Raw genomic sequence first — 19235 nt, forward strand, 5'->3', positions numbered from 1 at the left:
ACATCACAAAACGAACTAGAGAAATTACAAATATCACACCCGATAATCAGCGGGGGTGCTGCCCCCGCGACCCGACCCCGGATAAGCGGTTGAAGATGAGGGAGAGTATGAGTGAGAGCATCCGATAATCAGTCTGCAAACAAGAATGCGTATAATAAAAATACATTGTGTAACATTGTGAAGTTAAAACACAACAGTTTGATTTTGATTCACTGTTTATTTGGCCTAGCCAATCCAATTTGTTTGGGGGGGCATGTGTATCCCCGCCCCCCTTTACCAAACATTAATATACATTGCTTTATGACTGAAATATTTCTTATTTCTGGACTGCATCATAACACAAACTGGTAGTCTATTTTGGATAGTTACAATTCTTGAATCCACTTAGTTAGAAATCAAATGTTTGTGTCATAGAATTATGTGTTAAAGATAAAACTGTTTTGTAAAAGCCATATTCATGGCTGAATATGGCTAGGGAAGAAAGCCAGTCTTCTTCTCAGTGTTGTTTAAAGGTTTTAATATTTTTGACCTTTGCACATTCTGTAAGACAAACAGCTCAGGTTACTCTATTGTCTATGATCATCCCACTCACACCCTTCTGCTCCTCTGTGGCACATACTGTATAAATGGATGGACAATGCAACTGATATTGTATCAAGAAGTAACAGAAGAATAACAGGTGAGTCAACTGGTTGCAAATGTAACTGCGCTGCAAATGTTGAGCTATTTAAATACGTCTCAGTTTAACTATTTCTGTTTTTATTATATTGCTTTTTATTTTTTTTACTTTTGGGCTACGTTTACTTGCATTTGGACCAAGCATCATTTGATTACGTGTCAGTTTAGTTCTTTAAAATCCCTACAGCTAAGGATTGGTGTTTTATATGGTATTTTATTCTTAATTATGAGCAATGATTAAATTTTCCTCTTTTGAACCCCAATTTGGCAGGCATTAACAGATCCCCATTTGATCCCAAACTTGGGATCAAATGGTTGAATGCTGGTTAAATGGTAAATTGTCAAATGGTTGAATGCTAAATTGTCTATAATAGAGGGAAATGTTAAATAAAACACATTTTAGGTAAACATTTTTTAACAATTTGAGGGCCAGTGCTACATCATCGTCCATAATGTTTTTTCAAATCATTGTTTAATATGTTATTATTGACATTAAACTGATCAAATTTGAATGTAGGCTAAGTATATTGTTTATTGGGAGCCCCTCTCTCACAAGAAAACAGTATTTTTTTTCTTTCTTTCCTCGCTGTCTAGAACAATGTGGCTGGTTATCCTTGTGCTCCAGCTTTGGTTAGTGGACGCACAGGAATCTCTGCCAGATGTACCGTGTATTTCAGATAGTACATACAGACCTCCAGGTTTGTAGTAGTCTCCATCCTTGAACAAACATTAATTACATAATGCATAATTACATCAAATGTATTCCTATTCATGTTTTTCAATTACTTTGTTTTGCTTACTAGAAAATGACGACATTATGGTGAACTGCAACCCAGAATACATGGAGTTGAGCATCTATATCTGCCCCATTTACCAATCTCTTTATGACGAATCTAATATGGCTCTGAATGGAGAGTTCGGCAAGGATATGTGCCGTGGGATACCAGACTGGGAGGCCGATCCGCCTGTACTGAGATTCAGAGTCTCCATGAATGAAAGTGAAGAAAGTTACTGCAATTGCGTAACCGAGGTACTCAGATAAGACCGTTAGATGCCTGTTCCGCATTGAGAACATTAATAAATAGAAAAAATTTAACTGTCTCCAATTATGACGTGAGACTGATGTCTTAGAAATGTGTGTAAACCAGAGTATATGAAACAGATGGCATTATCCTGTGTTAACATAATTGAAATGACACCTTTTAAATAAAAAGGTGAAATTGGACTTAACAATTTCTGTTGACAGGTAATCACTGAGATCGGTACAGGATTGTTTTCTGACTTCTCAAATGTCCAATATGTAAAAGTCATGGGATTCGTTGCTTCCCATGACCCTGCTGCTGGTGTCATCACTTATCGCAAGCAGATAAAATACCAGTTTCTTTGCCAATATCCCTTGCAATATTTGGTGAACCACACGGAACTTGCAGTGTAAGTACACCGACCCACCCGACCAACTTTATAGGCTCTTATTCCCTCATTATTTTTTTGGGTCATTTATGTCAATAGTGTACCATTATAAATGCATATAACATTATGTAATGTCATATCACTGCTAGGAGTTCTCTTATAAATCTATGTATGTGTCTGTGTCTATTAATTATAGATTGGGTGTGAGTTATGCCGTTAATGAGAATAACGGTAGTTTCATCAGCACTCTGGATATGGCACTTTACAACGTAAGTTTTGCTCTGGCTTTTCGGCTCAGTATTCCTGTCAAGGACAAAACCCTTTTTGTGTTCAAAGCAGATTTGATAGCCTGATAGCATTCCTTTTTTTTCTATGGAATAGGATGAAAGCTACACCACTCCCCTAGTTGTTCCACCTTCGGGGATAACCCTGAAGACCAGGATTTTTGTGATTGTTAGGGCGACAAATTTAACAGAAAGGTAATTCAGGGATGGTGCCATCCCTAACATTAAAAAAAGATAGATACTTTTGCGATTTATGATTGTCTGTACTTCCTTCCTACTTCCTAAGGTTTAATGTGCTACTCGACCGATGTTTTGCAACTACCACTGACTCGCCCATAAACAACACCTTTTATGATCTTTTCGTAGGGTGAGTTTCCTTATCGTATATTTTTATTTCATTGTTCCTCTAGGTCAGTGTTTTCTATCAGAGCAGCTAATTTAACCTCAACATTCAATTCATTTATTATCATAGACTCGACAATTTTGGAAAACGTTAGCTGGTTGCACAGCCAGAACACCTTTAGTCAGTGTGCAAATTAAGGGGGAGCAGGGAACTGGTGACATGAGCTCTCCTGGAAACATGGTTTGTGAAATTTTGGGGGAGCTCTAAAATATTGATATGATAGCCAAAAAATGCTATTTTGGGCATGTTTTTTCTCAAAGGTGTAAAATAAGTGAAATAAATTGCTTAAAAGACTGTCACCTGCGCACCTGTAGTGTATGTGGTGTTGCGTCTCTCCAGGCAGTGAGAGGGTTGTGTTGTGTTACAGTGGTTCTATTAATAATAATGCCATATTGTTCATGGTTAGACTGCCGCTATAGGCTGGCTGCTCTTATCGCCCTAAGCCCTAAGATAGGCTACAGCCAATGTGAAACAATGTAAGTTTTTGAGTTGAGTAATTTTAAGTTGATTTAATTAAACAGTCAAACGTTACTTTGGTGGTCCGTGGATTATTTTTTATCATGTGGATTGAAGTTTGCGTAGCCCATAAATGAAGTTTGCCCCCAGGAGACTGTGGTATATTTCGTACACTGCCTTTAGTAGGCCTATCTGAGCCCACAAGGTTTAGGCTGGATGTAAGAGGATAGCTGCCATCCTCTAGCCTGGGTATACCTATGCTGCCTTGCGCGCAAATTCATTTTGCTCTGCTAGGCAGCCTGGATTCCATGGAGCCGATTCCCCCTCAGCGAGGGAACCAATCAGATAACAGGGGGGCACAAGCCTGGGTATACTCATGCTGCCTTGCACGCGATTTCTCGGATAAACTCGGATAAACACTGATAAAAACATGTCTGTAGAGTGTCCATAAATACCTTCTACCCTCATGTTTGTCTTGCACAAACGGCAATAGTCGCTGAACGCCATCGTGTACACATACCCATCGTCTTTTTTCTCGTCGAATTTCTGTCGCTCTACATACATCATCTGGTATTATTGTTATGATTGGCTATGAGCTACATACAGACGCATTTGATAGACATTCGTAGCGCCCAATAAACGGCTCTGGGCATTCGTTAACCACGCCTCAAATACGAGAAATGAATGTGTGGTTCCCAGACCTTAGCCGTTTCTCAATACCAAGTACGCGGACTACGTACTCGCGGACTTGGAAGTACGTACTTGGCAAGTCCGGACTTTCAAGTACAGACTTCCGAGAACGCGAGTACGCACCTGCAATTGGAACAGCAGCGGACTCGATGATGCATTCTGGGATATTTAACGGTCCCAAGTCCACACGAGTCACCTCCGATGCATCCTCGGTAGAACGGCCTCATTGAGAACGCATCGAGAACACTTCCGGGTTTTACGACAGTACTCGCGTACTTGGAATTGGAACAGTGTTTGGGCTACCACTGATGACGTTTATCAAGAACGCAAGTACACGAGAACACACGAGAACGCGAATTGAGAAACGGCTCTTATCTCAATGTAGATTGAGATGAGGTCTGGTGTTAGCCAGGCTAGCCTTCCTCTGCCTTTGGGTAGAAACGGCCACGCCTCCAAGTGACCAATGACCAATCCCAATACTTGTATGCTCTTTCTCATCCAAGATGTACCAAGGACGGACAAACTGTGGTGCATGAGAACGGCTTTGGTCAGAACGCATACTTCTCCTTCGAGGCATTCCGATTTGTGGAACACAATAATGATACCGTCTCCAGGTTCTACCTCCACTGTGTCACCAGGCTTTGTGAGGTGGACAACTGCCCCAATTTAACTCCTGTAAGTAGCACAGTAACAATCAGATCAACGGATAGATCAAACATACACAGACAGACAAACATCAGACACAGACATACAGATATATGGACGGCATCACACAGCATACACAGGAATATCAGACAGACAGATAGAAAGATAGACAGACAGACCTGAAATCCCCCTGAATGTTATATGAATGTGTTTTTTTTAGGACTGTACAGAATCAAGGAGCAATGCCAAGTCAGGGGGGGATTCCGCTGACGACCCGCCGCCAGCGGTAGTCAGCTCTCCCGCTATTCTGGTGGCGCAGTTTAGCAGTGAGTCCCCAAGTTCTGTTGTTCAGTGGCGTCATTCAATGCCCCCCCCCCCCCCTCCGCGACCCAGCAGGGTGGCAGGCGGAAGACTGTAGAAGTAGATGTAGAACTAGAGTCTCGGGTTCTCAGAATCCCTCTCATGTGTCCCAAATGAATGGCCAAATTATTGGGTGTGGCGAAAGTGGATAATCCTGTAGAGCAAATATTAATATATAAATATACAGTCATGTCTAAATGATTGAAACACAATGTTCTCCTCCTCCTCTGTGTGTGTTTTAGAGTCCTCGGGTCCTCGGGCACAGAACAATGCAATGAGGAGCACTGCGGTGGGATTAGGGATTGCTGGTAGTGCCCTGGCTGTTCTTGCCTTCACCGTTGCCCTGATCCTCAGGAGAAGGAAGAATAAGAAATAGACGCTTACGTCTGTTTCAACATTTCCCCTTCTGTTCTCTTTCTGTGTCGTTCTCATATAACAGATGTATCTTTTCATCCATAATATCATACAGCTAGTAAAACAGTGACCACTGAGAGAAATGGAGATTAATATGATTTTATTAAATATTTTGTTGTTACACTATACAGATTTAGGCCGTTATGGAGGCATACCAGGAAACAATCATTAACATACAAATATAGTAGATAAATATGGAGTTGTGTGTGAGAAAAAAAAGTATATTTTTTATTATTGAGGTTTTTAAATGCATTGATGATGGGGATTCAAATAATGACAATCAAATAAAGTTTTTTGCTCTGATTTGATGATAGCGTTTGATCAATTGGCACAATGCTCCACTGTGTTGATATATCTATTAGAGTGAAATAAGCCCAATGACTCCAATTGGGCCATTTGTGCATTTTCTATTGACATACAACATGCATTGTGTTTGCTCCGTAAAAACAAATCACAAATGTATATATATATATAAAATTGAAACTCAACAAAAATAAATCAGTCAATTAAATTGTTATATTATGTCATATGGCATGGGTTATTATTATATTATGTATATAAGATTGAAAAACAATCCACAGTATATTTGAAGGAATTAAACTTTGTACAGAGTTTGAAACAAATTTCATCTTGGTTGGTAATTAAAGACGTATCTTCATGTTTGTGTCTTTATAAAATCTACACTTTTCCTCAACACCTTGACCTCAAGAGGGCCATGGTAGTTCCCCTTTTTAAAAAGGGAAACAGCCACGACCCCTACAGACCGGTCTCTATTCATACTTTGCGGTCACGTGACTACCTTGGATACCTGGAGGGCAACAAACGCTGGCAAAATGGCGACGAACAACGGCCAACCAGGGGAATTGCAGCCTTGCAGATTTCCGATACTTAAATAAATCAACTATTTAGACCATTTGTCAGAAAATGTTAAAATTAGATACGAAGAGAAGATAAACATACTCGGAACTTGTGATCCATACACAGCACCCGCTGATGTAGGTTATTCATTGCTTTGAAGCTGGCAGACTCTACCAGACTTGGAGTTTGGAGATATTTACATTTATCTCATAGAGAATCCGTCACCTTATACCGCACAACTAACAATTAAGGACCCCCTCGAAAATGAGATGATACATCTCAAGGGGCTATCCTTGAAATAAAGAATAAAGAACAACAATTGAAAGCCTACGGATGGGTTAACAACGCTGTCGTATGGGAGGTGAAAAACAGGAATATCTTCATAATCAAAGCAAAGGTGAATGTTACTATTCCACCATCCACTATGGTGGATGGTGGAATAGTAGCTTAGCTCCAGAGGTGGAGTGCGTTGACCTGTTGACTACCCCCGACGAGCTGGCTGTCGCCTTGCACAGTTTACCCCGCCAAGTCGCTTCGGATAAAAGTGTCTGTTATATGCCCTAAATGTTAAAATATCAATATCAATATCTTAGGGGAGATCTTCTCTAAACAGGGCATAACGGCTTCTCATTTCAGAGCTGTTTTGGCAGAGGTCAGCCTCCTTAAAGGGAGCAACTCCTCCACCCACTCGTTGGGTGAAGTCATCATTCGCTCCCACAGTGATACCTCGCACAGACTCGAATCCATCCAGTTCACCACCGCACCATAGCTTCTGCCTACATAGAGAAAAAGCCAAACCCTTAGATTAATATCAACATTATATTTACTACTGTGCTTAGTCGTTCAGCAGATGATTATATTATAGCAACTGTCTAAGGTGAATAGAGATACATGTCATGTTTCGCATGTGTACCTGTGCCAAGGCCTAGTCTTAAGCCGCCAAGCAGATTGCTAGCCAGCCTGTCACGGTCCCAGACTGTCAACTCGACACAGGCTTCCATCAGGTCTTCTTGTTTGATGCCGTCGTACACCATTGTGTGGTTAAAGATCGGATTCGTCGTTCTGCGCAATACACGTGTCTTCTGGCGGCCTTTCCGGCTGGTGTCCGGCAGCACGAAGCTTTAAGAATGAAGGAAAATCAGAATAAATACAGAAATGGGAAAATACTGACCCAATTGACCAATACTGAACCATTTAATTAAAGCAAATCTGCATCTAAAGCATGCAACCAAGTACAAAGTTCCAATCCGTGGAGGAATCTATGGTACACATGAAGAACGCCATACCATTTAACATAAGGATCCATGGTGGCTCGGATCAGAGGAAGGTTGTTGCACTCTTTCACCCAAATGTGTACTTCACCCGTGGGTGGGCCGTGCATCGTCACACCTGTGCAGCAGAAAGCACAGAGAAACATTTTAATACCAGACCATGAGGTTATGTATCTAATATACCTTATTCTGGTCTGGAGTTAAAATACACACTGACCCTTACTGGTTGTCACTTGTGGGAGAAAGCGTATTGCCAGTCTCATCTCGCCTCTGTTGTCTGAAGGTGACACACTGGACGGCATCTGATGAAGATAGTTATGACAGGAGATGATGAAGACTCCATTTTGTAACCAATCCATTAGAAAGTATCACAGAACATTTGTATCTCATATTGTCATACAATATATCCATATAGTAATTGCTCTTGAGTAATTAACTGGTTGTTTTAAATTGAAAGATGGTGCGTCTTTTAATGTGAGCTCTGTCAAAGACAAGTTTCTCTCAATGTTGATGGATAAAGGTGATTGATAAATATTATTACACCCATTATTTCCTTTTGTATTATCAAAATAATCTGCCAACTTCAAATGTATTTCTCAGTGAATCTTGTGTGGGTAGTATGTATATCTGTGAACAGATTATGTGCTGAAGTTTCTCCTTTATCGTTGTGTGTCTGTGTGTCAATGTCCATGTTTGTGAGTGCTAGTGTGAAGGCATTTGTATTTTCCTGAAGCAGATTATGTGCTTCATGCGTCATTGCTTTTGTCCTCAGTGTGTGTTTGTGTGTCCATATAGATGTGTGAGTCCTCTTGTCCTGTACCCGGGCTCGGAGGTCCAAGTAGTTCATCTGGGTGTGGTCGAAGTCCCAGGTAGATAGGTCCAGGTCTACCTCACCCAGGAAGCTGTTCTTGCCAAACGTATCATGATGCCACACTGAAAGAATGAGCGTCTGGGCCCTCAGATACTCCTTGTGAACACGATACTGGGGGGAGGCACACAGGAGCCATTTGTGGTAGCTTGTGATCGTATGCCATTGTTCGACCAAGCACTGTTATTAGTTCATTTCAGATCTGGCGAATGCGCACAATACACCCGCGATACTTACCCTCAGGATCTCATTGAACGTCGGGTTCAGTGTCTTCTTTTTCACAGAGGTCTTCCTCTTTCCGAGACTGGCTTTGTCCGGGACAAGATAACTTTTCACGTATCTAACAAAAGAAAAAAAAATAGATTGTTGAGATAAGCTTGATGAGGAACAACTGAAACAATTCGGGTTTGTTTTTGGCCACCAGTGTCGCTACCTAAGGTTTCAAATATGGAAATAAAAATAAATGCAAGAATAAATATGTATAGAGACATATGTCTCTGTATGTGTACTCACGGGTCCGAACGACGCCTTTTTGGGTCAACAGCCGCCAGCTCTTGGCACTGCGCCACAAAGATGTGGAACTCTGTGAGCTTCTGGACGTAGTTGATGGAGAACTGGATATTACCCGTGACCTCGACGTTGCCAAAGTCCCCGCTGTACATGGTCATCACACTGCCACTCCGCTGGGGACACACAAGCATGCACAAAAAAATACACACACACATACACATTGCATTGTATGAGGTTGGTGAGGTTTGAATTAGAAAAGGTAAAGCAAGATGTAATTGCCTTGCGTTTATTTGTTGCCTTATCAGTCATGGAAATGGAAGCTGGGAACAAAACAATTCCAGCAGGATTATCTGAGTTTACCGAAGGTGAAAGGGATCAAGAGCATGCTTTGAGTGGTTGCATCAGCTGGTCTTACCTCATTCTGGAGAAAAGAGGGGACTGATTTGCTCATGTTTTTCAAATGATCTGGATCGGAGAATGAGGCAGTGGAAGCAGTTGAGATGGATGTGGCTGTGGAAGAAAAAAATAAACTTAATTAACTTGACATAGTGACATTCCTAATCAAAAACAATGTTAATCAAAATTGAAATCATTCTTGCTTCGTCTTATATCAATTGGATCTGGTCTTCGCTCTTGCCCTGTAAAATACAATGATATAATTTTATTGGATGCATAAAGAATCTCAAATTATCCAAATCAATATAAATAAAAATGTTTTTCCTTACATGTAGAAGATCCAAATGATGTTATGTCCTCCAAGCTCTTGGTCTTATTTTTAAGTTCGGCTCGTCTGAGAGCTCTCTTTACGGGGTTTTGGTCCTCGCTGTCATTCTCCCCTAAACAAACACACATCAAAACAGCCAGACAACCGGTGAGTCTTTTAGTAATTGAAATTCAAAACCTCTTTAACATGTTATACTGCCACAAAGGTTGGTATGCTGAACAGAGTGTAGTGACATTAGACATGTGCTATAGATTAATACAACTATGATTTTGATTGTAAACTCAAAAAGCCTCCGCACAGTGGCAAATTAAAGCCATTTAATTAAGATGTTTTGGGACAATATTGATTACATTCCAGAATTATGTTGAAATTACATATATTCCTTTAAGAACTCTTTATAACTATTGAAGATGTATTCTTTGTCACTTCATTTGATCCCTGGGGATTAATAAAGTATTTCTGATACATGAAAACATGCCATCTTCATCATGGCCGTTGATGAGGATCATGAAGCACAGGTGTGGTTAACTTTCTATAAATATATGTATATACAGTGGTAGTCATAAGTTTAGGCACCCATGCTAAAGTTGACTAAAAAGAGGAATAAAAAATCATCTTATGGAAATTGATCTTAATGCCTTAATTAAACAAATGAGGAAAAATCCAACCTTTAAGGACACCAATTTGCTTTGTGAATGAATAATGTATAATAAAGACCCCTATGTTAAATTCCCATAGAGGCAGGCAGATTTTTATTTTTAAAAGTCAGTTATTTCATGGATCCAGGATACTATGCATCCTGATGAAGTCACCTAGGCCTTTGGAATTAAAATAGCTCCACATCATCAAATACCCTTCACCATACCGAGAGATTGGGATGGTTTTATTTCAGTTAGCCTATTAGCTGGTTTGATTTGCATTGAGAAATCATTAGGCTAACTAACAGCTATAAGGCTAACTGAAAAGAACCATGCCAATCTCTCAGTATGGTGAAGGGTATGTGATGATGTGGGGCTATTTAATTCCAAAGGCCTAGGTGACTTCATCAGGATGCATAGTATCCTGGATCCATGAAATAACTGACTTTTAAAAATAAAAAATCTGCCTGCCTCTATGGGAATTTAACATGGGTGTCTATACTTATGCACCCTGTATTTTAATGGAGAACATTTATTTATTTATGATACATTATTCATTCACAAAGCAAATTGGTGTCCTTAAAGGTTGGATTTTGGATTGGAATGTTTGTATTTGTTTAATTAAGGCATTAAGATCAATTTCCAAAATATTATTTTTTATTCCTCTTTTTAGTCAACTTTAGCATGGGTGCCTAAACGTATGCCTACCACTGTATATTGCATCCAAATCAAGGTACAGTTCAATGTCACCATTCAGTACAGCTGATGACATTTATGTATGCACAATGAAGCCAGCGCATATGCGCTGTCCAGCCCACAAATCAAACAAGGAGGATAAGGAATTACACATAATGTTGACACAAGAGAGAGAATTAATGTTCTGAGGCAGGTATAGATAGATCCTATAAGGATGTTCCTGGATGCATCCTTCTTTTACAACGTTGCCACAGTATCACTCACAGTATCGTCAACATTCAACAGTATTCAGGAGGATTCTTTAACACTGGACTTTATTTCTAAAACAATACTAAGATGAACAGCTTATAGATGTCCCAGGAAGACATGGTTTTGTGCATTCATATGTGTGTCTGTGTAGACTTAAATAGACTTAAATCTTATCCAATGTAAGGATACCAAAATTTGTATTTTCAACAGCTTGGGTGCCATTAACACTCATTAAGTTACGTTTTATTCATGTTCATATTTCATAACACATGCATATGCAGGCATTTTATTGTTAAATTAAAAATAGCTTATTTGTAGTTGTTAATAATTGTATGAAATAGCATTAAATGCTGCTTACAGTTGGAACTGGTCCTTGAGTTGCTCCGGGTTTCTGATGCTGTGCTGCTTAAAGACGATTCTCTTCCTGTGTCTGAACTGCTGTTATTCACCCGCTTGCCTCCCGTCCTGCCATAACGTTCATCTGAGCCCACCGGGGAACTCGCTCTTGCCGAATCACACAAGTCAAAGTCATAGGCCTTGCCGTCTGACCTCTGTTCACTCACAACTGGGGCAAGGGAGTTGTGGACGCTGGACTTCTCTGTCATGCCGAGGTAATGCCGATAGTCTCGCGGTACGAATGCACGAGCCCGCAATGCTTGAGATTCAGAATTAGCCAACGGTCTCCGAGTACTGGAGACTCTGCCGTCACTTTGCCTTCTGTGTTGAGACTTATCAGCACTCTGTCTCACTACTCCTTCTTGAGACTTCTTACCACAGTCTTGTTCTTTGCTGACGTTCAGCGAGAACATGCTGGTGGAACGGCGCATGGCACTTGCACGGATGCTTATGTTGCCGAAACTGTCGGTCCTTGCCTTGGGAGACTGGATCTTCTTTCCAACATTGCTTTGCGGCTTAGTTGAGGTTTCCTCCTCTCTAGGAGTTGTCTTCAATTCACTCCGGCTGTCTTTGTGCTGACCTGATTGTGCAGGTGGTGGTATAGATTTTGAAACAAGGGCTGGTCTAAAGCTGCTCTTCTCAATGACAGCAGAAGGCTGTAACTCTGAACTCTGGGACTGTGAATCTAAGATTTCTTTATTTTTTGGGGTATTGGCCTTTTCAGCCATAAATGAGCCTCTGCGACTAAAATTGGAACTACCCCAAAATTCACGGAGATTGTTAAATTGTGAACTATTTGTGCCAAGACTTGGGTTAGATGTTTCCTTTTTCTGTGTAAAATTCTGCAGATTTCCATTGGAGTCCTCAAGGTCATTGTCTGTGTCCTTGCCCATTGACCTTAGGTTATATTCAGACTTTGTAAATCTTTTAGATTTACAAAGATTTGAAGTAGGGATAATTTTGCCATCACCACCGTCTTTGGATTTATCATTCAACAACACTTGCCTGTTCATTTCCTTCTCCCATAAGGACTTAAGCTGTCTTATCCTCTCTACTTTGCTTTCCTGACGTCCGAGCGGCAGTCTTGAAGTACTGACTCTATTCTGCATAATGTCTTTTTTAGGAGCCAGGCCTGTTTTCACAGCTCCATCTTCAATTACTTTGCTTTTTGTGTCTTCATTTCCATGACTCTTCATTTGCGGCTTAGTGGTTGAAAGCGCATTGCCTCCACTCCGCTTGTAATCCATTGACGAGCTGGGAATCGCCTGATGGAGTGTGTCATTGTCTGGAATGTCCTTCACTTGCAGGGTTGTCTCTAGTGGAGCCTTGAGGAACTCATCCTGCTGTAGGGTTGTTAAAGATGATGATAATATTGGCAATGACAGTTTGTCAGGCTGCATGTCATTGTCTGAACCTCGTCTGTCCAGGACTCTGGAGTTTGTTTGTAACATTAAAAGATCTGTTGCGTAATTAGGCCCTTCTTTTCTAGTGTTATTGGGCTTATTTCTATGATTTGTGAGTGAAGAATAAATCTGAGGTTCGGGACGGATTGAGGTTACTTTCTTATTTGTGTGATCTGGCTGTTTGTGTTTAATATCCTCTGTTTGGATGTTATGCCCACTACTTAGGATGAAATCTGTCTCTCCTTGCCTGTTAGATGTGGGTGTCTGTTTCATTTCGTCTTTGAAAGTACTTTGATTATATTTTACTCTCTCAGGGGCAGAAGCCAAATGTTCAAATATATGATCATTTGTTTCTTTCTGTCTCAGTTCATCCATTTGGAGGATTTCAGGTTTCTGCCATTTGTCACTGATTGCTCGGTCTGATCTGCCGTTGAGGATTTTGGGACCTGGTAACTTGATATTAGATATTTTGCTTGACAAATTTTCCTCTTCATTGTCCTCGATGCTCAGCACCTTTGCATCTTGTCTTGCATTCTTCTTCACATCTTCTCGCACCACTCTCAAATCCTTTTTTTTCTCTATATTCTCTTTCACTTCATTGGATTCCTTGACTAAGTGGTCTTTCTTCAGCTCTACCAAGTGAGATCCATAATCATCTCTCATTCTGTCTTCAAGGGTACCCTTAACCCTGACGCCCTCCTTCCTGTCCGGGTTATTCACAGTGGGTTGGCTGTCCTCTATGTCCAGCCAATCGTTGCTGTCGGTGCTGCGGCTGAACCACTGGAGGACCTTGGCTATGGAGCTCTCCTCCTCCTCACTGGCAGTGGAGATCTGGTGGGATAATTTGGGTTTGGGAACGGACGATGGAGCCGTGTTCTGATAAGACTTCTCAATTAAATTGAGGTCATAGCGTACCGGTTGTTCTGAAAAAAATGAAGATTGTATATCACTCATACCATGATAATGATAATACGGAAGGTGCCTACACAAAAAAAGCTATTGTTGGGCTTACCCACAACACCTTGCGTCATGCTTAGCTCTTCGTCTCTAGGCACTGAAACACTGAGTGATCTGTCCTTGCTGACATTCCCCCTCTCTGGTTCCTTCGTTTCATTTGTAGATAGAGAGGTAGTGAGGGACTCCCCATATTCCTTTGGCTTTGAATCCCTGCTCTTTTTTGGGCTGACTCTTCCAATGGCATTCGGCCCATCAAGCTTGGTGCGTGCGCTAGTACTGAAATCACAGAAATAACATTTTAACAGTTTTAACAGAAACATCTCACTTCAACTGGTTATAGTTAAGTATAATTGTATATAATTAGTGACTGACGTTTCCGGTGTAACAGAAGGAATGTTCTTCTTCAAATCTTGGGCTGGCTCCTCAACGCTCTGGGAAGCATATTTGAGGCTCAATCTTGCTGCCGGGACGATGACCTTTGTGTCTCCGGGAAGGTTGCGCCCAGGAGCATTGTTAGACAATGTGCTGCTGCGCCTAGAGGCAAACGTTCTCATCTTGGGCACGGGTCGGAACCCTGTAGAGGACGCCTCAGAGGTGATAGAGACCCCTGGGGTTGACTGACCTGCAGTTGGATCCTTCAAGGGAGCCATAGTTTCTATGTACAGAGTGCAAAGAAGACAGTGATGAAGAAACAGTGACATGGGATTGCTATTACTTTTAAAACACCTTTGTGCTATGGTTTTGCCTATTCCCTCGCTCCTTTCATGAAATGCCAATGCCGGTAGTGTACATCCTATAAATCCGTGACCATTGTGTGTGTATTTTATTTTTGTGTGTGCAGGATTATTATTTTCCTCATGTTTATCTAAAATATGGATCCAGACCTGTGTCAGGCGACTTCTGAGGCCTCCGGTCCCCAGTGACGATAGGGTCTTCAGTCTTTCCATCCGGTTCCACAACAATAAAGGAAGCACGATTAAAGGGGTTGCGTCTTGGCTGAAATCAAAGGCAGCGTAACTGAATGACACAGAAGCAACCCCGAATAACCTTTGTCTAACAGTAGCTATTCGCTTCACATGAACTACCTACCCTTCCTGGGGACTGCGATGCTGTCTTGGTTTGGTCTGTCTCTGCATCCAGAACTCTAAAAGATAGATAGATGGATAGGTCATGTTAGTATGAGTATGAGTATTGGCATATCATCCTGCATCATGTGGTCAGCTGTAACTACTCTATTGTACTGGGTTACATTCCAAGGTTGTACCACCTATGTTGACTTAATCACCAAGCACACACACGCAGGTAAACAGAGTGTACTTCAAATGTTTGCTATATGTAGTCACTGCTCCAATTAATCCCACTGCAACAGGTGACCTGACGAGTGTGAGTGACGAATGCTTCAAGTTTAAGCAACTGTTTTCATGACTCTTTGAGGTTATGGGGTGTTTGATACAATTTTTTATCTATCTAACGTCAGATATCTAATATCTGAATGCTCATGTATGAGTAGCTGGTAGATTTAAAATCATAATGTTACATTAAGAAAGAAACAGTGGAAGAGAGATAACGAGAGGAAATAAACGAAAAATAAATAAGAAAAAACCTTACCTCTTCTTCGCAAGAAGGGGTGTATCTAAGAGTCTGGCAGGTTTTGGCGGGGGGGCTAGGCTGTGAGACTCTCTTGGACTGGATAAGCTGGGCTTCACTGAGGCCTCTGCCGTAGACAGGGTCAAATCTTGATTAAAACCAAAACAAGAGATGTGTTATGCACAGCGATGTCAGCATTTCATCAAGCAATACTGTTTTGGTACCATATGACTTGTACCATGTGTCTTGTATTTTTATATTTGGTTCATCAATAATCAGCGAAGCAGAATGATAAAGGTTTTCCTCGGCTGACCAAAGGCACATTGACTGAGCAACACAAGAACCACCTAAAGGAAACCTCTGGTTGAATCTTGTGGGAACTCGTGGCATTGGTTGCTATTTGTCCGACATTGTATCACGCCCACGTACCTACGTTGCTTTTTCTCCTCTGTTTCATGGAGGCCAGTATGATTTCGGACCCGTGGATCCTGTCTTTGTGTCTCCGAGACTTAGCCTCGTAAAACCATTCTCCTGTGAGGTACTTGAGTTTGGTTTCCGATTGCTTGCCCCGATGCAGTAATTTCTGCAGGTTGCTGGAGGAAAGAAGCACCCAGGTGACCTTTATAGTTACAGTCCAGTCCACAATACCTGAACATTATATAATATATACGTTTTCCTTCACAATCTATTCATGGTTGTCAATAGATTAATAGCACATTTCATGCTTTATTTCTTTCAATCAATGATGCGTTTGGATTAATTCCTGTGAATACGAATGAGTTCAAACATAACGGTTAACAACAGCAACGCAACTTCTTCATTATAAGCTGCTCTCTCTAAAACCCCAAAACCAGATGACAAAGACTCTAGTTTATTTCCCACAAATGTATCATCATGATTTGGTAACAGTTTCAATTATTTCAAAAATAGCGACTAGAGCCTCTGCTTCCAATCTGTTTGAAGTTAATGGGAATCATGTGCCTGGGAATGACCATTCCGGCTCATAGTTTCCTTATGAAAGAGAAGGGCAGTGGTCATGTGAAATACGGGTCGCACATTAGACACACGATTGGCCTAATCCTTTTACACTCTGTACAGAAAACAGCAATTCACTCTAGAACTGATGGGGGCTAATTCCATTACTCGGAAGGAAAGGCAAATAGCTTCGTGCTTTTCTAAAATCAACACAAGATCTCCTGAAAAGTCGATGCTGCTGTTTACTGTGGGGATTGCTACCTTTTATTTTTACTTGGTATTCATTTAAGCCTACCGCAGAAGTGTATGACTGTGTATTTAACCTCACAATCAACCTCAACCTCTTTTTTTTTGTTTTTGTTTGAAAGGGACTAATGGTAGGTTACATAGGCCCTAGGTGTCAGGTCATTCTGTTTGCAGAGAGTTACTGCATCTGGTTTCAACAGACTTTTTGTGTGGCTGTGATATGTTTTCCAACTATATTGCGCTCAATATATCCTCAAAGCAAGCTAGTTCTCTCTCTCTGTTAGACTGTTAGTCTCATGTGAGGAGTTCATTTGGGCGATAAAGGCTGAATTAGGTTATTCTATTATGGCCAAACATCCCCCTCATCCACCCACCCTACCCCTATTCAGTCAAAGGATGTTTTTTTCTTCTCATGCAAGGAAAGAAGATATTCTGGGGGTATTGATATGATATGATCCACAGGCATATCCACAGTGAGTTGTGGTGAGGTGGTGGTCTTGGTAAGGGGATTTAATCCAGTATTTATTTGCGGACGTGTTTTATCCAAAGTGAATGACAGTGAATTGTGTTCATGTTATAAAGGAGCAGGTTTGGGTTAATGTCGGCAGGTTTGACTTTGGCGGTCAAAAACCACAACCCTTTGGGAGGGCAGTGAAATGCCCTAACCACTAAACCCTCTCACCCCATTACATGGGTATGATATGAATCCTGAATGTGACAGGATGGATGTACCTGACCCTCTCCTCCTCGTGTCTCTTGAGCTCCGTGTCTCTGTTCAGGACCTTCAAGATCCTCTCCTGCTCCTCGTCCGTCAGATGGCTCAGGTCTATCATGATGCCTCTCTCTCTGTCCTCCACCTCCTCACAGGCAGGACAAGGAATTCATAAACCAAAGCTCCAGCGTTAAACCACCAGTGAGGTGGAACAAGAGGTCTGTAAGGGTGTTACATTGAAAAAAAAAACAGAACATCTTGGAATATATTGTTTTGTCATCAAAACAACATTCTGTGGTTTGGAAATAGTGATTCAGAAAGCAGGAAATGCATTTATCCCTTACAATGTAATAAGCAGTTATGTCTTGGCACATGGCTAAGTGGTTTACGTAAACAGTTCACATACAACATGCCCATCAAAAAAACAATAACTATAAAAACATTTCTGTCTCGATTTCCCTTTAATGTCTTTAAATAATAAAAAAGCAAAGAATAAAAAAGCTAACTCCATAAAACAGTGAAACACAGTTAACTAGAATAAAGTTTCTACAACCCTGACACTATACAAATTTAAGCCTACCCTAACCCTAATTTACTATTCGTTAAAATGTATTTTCCATTTTATATTCTGAATGCTTCGGTAGCCTACCAAACTATTCCAACTATTTGAATAAAAGAAGAAATGTCGTAATGGACAATCTAGAACTAGAATCCACAATTATACCCTAATAATACAAAATGTATCCATGAATCCTGAAACAATGTAGCCTGATAAAAATAAAAATGAAAATAAAAAGAAATGAAAGAAAACTTATTTGTTGTGTGATTGGGTCTCACTAAACAAAATCCATTCTTCTGTAGTCAGTGGAGCCGATAAACGAAAAAAAGAAATATATCCAGTCGGACAGGTGACGTTAGTTCTTAACAGGTTCTGCACCTTAACAAACATTGCTACAGTCGCAGCTTTAGGCTGTTAAGCAAAACATGTGAGCGTTAAAAAATAAATATTTTGCAGTGACACCACAATAACACCAAAAGACTTATGGGACATCTTACCTTAGTTCTGCGGAGTTTGTGTCTTCTGTCTGGAGACAGATGGCACAGTTCCACCCGGACGGATGCACGCAATCGCTTCTGTATCAAAGTCAGCTGAGCGCCACTGTGCAGAACACACCCCTAAACGTTAAGGATTGTTTTCCAGTTCGGAAAGCAATGCCATTTATTATGTGACCCATTTTTGTAAGAGCAGTGCAGTGGGCGAAAGAGTGTATGAACTGTTATAGATTTACAACGACCTAAACGCATACTGCATAGCTCTGCATAAAATAATAGATGGCAAATGGCGCACATCGTCCAGCAGGTGTCCCTAGAGTCAGAAGTTAATTTAACTTGACTGACTGAGTTTGTCAAGTGGGTGGGTCACCTTTGGTATCCAAAAGGGAGGCATGCATAGTCACGGTGTCACATGTAAGAAAACAGTTTTTCTTTGAGTAAGTCTACTGTGTGAACATAATCGTGAGGATAATGAACCAGAAATATGCAAAGAAAAATACACGAGGTGGAAGTCCATTCCAGAGGCTTTTGTGACGCATATGTTGTCTTTTCCTAATTCAAATGTAAACAGTAGGCCTACCTGATAAGCAAACGGCTAGGTAATCCAATCCTTCACCTGAACAGTCAGGTGACACTGGCAACGATTCCATGTATTTTAATATCAAACTGTAAACGTGTCTCTTGGTACTATAATAGGCCCTATCATTTTCCAAATGTGATTAAAAAAAAAGTGTATCCCACACACACACAAA

General features: G+C 40.8%; 2 protein-coding genes across 2 annotated transcripts; one reads left to right on the forward strand and one right to left on the reverse strand.

Annotated features, from left to right (window-relative positions):
• Positions 1-1977: 1977 nt before the first annotated feature.
• On the forward strand, positions 1978-5637 carry LOC311341709 (zona pellucida-like domain-containing protein 1). Its single transcript, XM_084466511.1, has 7 exons — positions 1978-2109; positions 2285-2357; positions 2470-2567; positions 2659-2739; positions 4425-4596; positions 4787-4892; positions 5169-5637. The coding sequence occupies exons 1-7, from the start codon at positions 1988-1990 to the stop codon at positions 5300-5302; spliced, it is 786 nt and encodes a 261-aa protein (XP_084322637.1). The 5' UTR covers positions 1978-1987; the 3' UTR covers positions 5303-5637.
• Positions 5638-6825: 1188 nt separating this feature from the next.
• sytl2b (synaptotagmin-like 2b) lies at positions 6826-17551 on the reverse strand (the record flags this gene model as incomplete). Its single annotated transcript, XM_084466836.1, has 18 exons — positions 6826-6974; positions 7112-7317; positions 7485-7587; positions 7687-7771; positions 8290-8451; positions 8575-8677; positions 8851-9020; positions 9263-9357; positions 9438-9485; positions 9573-9683; positions 11513-13876; positions 13966-14186; positions 14283-14565; positions 14795-14906; positions 15000-15054; positions 15519-15645; positions 15927-16090; positions 17451-17551. 18 exons carry the CDS (start codon positions 17549-17551, stop codon positions 6826-6828), a joined length of 4659 nt encoding a protein of 1552 aa, XP_084322962.1.
• Positions 17552-19235: the final 1684 nt, after the last annotated feature.

This window comes from Micromesistius poutassou, assembly GCF_964030765.1.
Source record: "Micromesistius poutassou genome assembly, chromosome: 4".
NCBI classification, from domain to species: domain Eukaryota; kingdom Metazoa; phylum Chordata; class Actinopteri; order Gadiformes; family Gadidae; genus Micromesistius; species Micromesistius poutassou.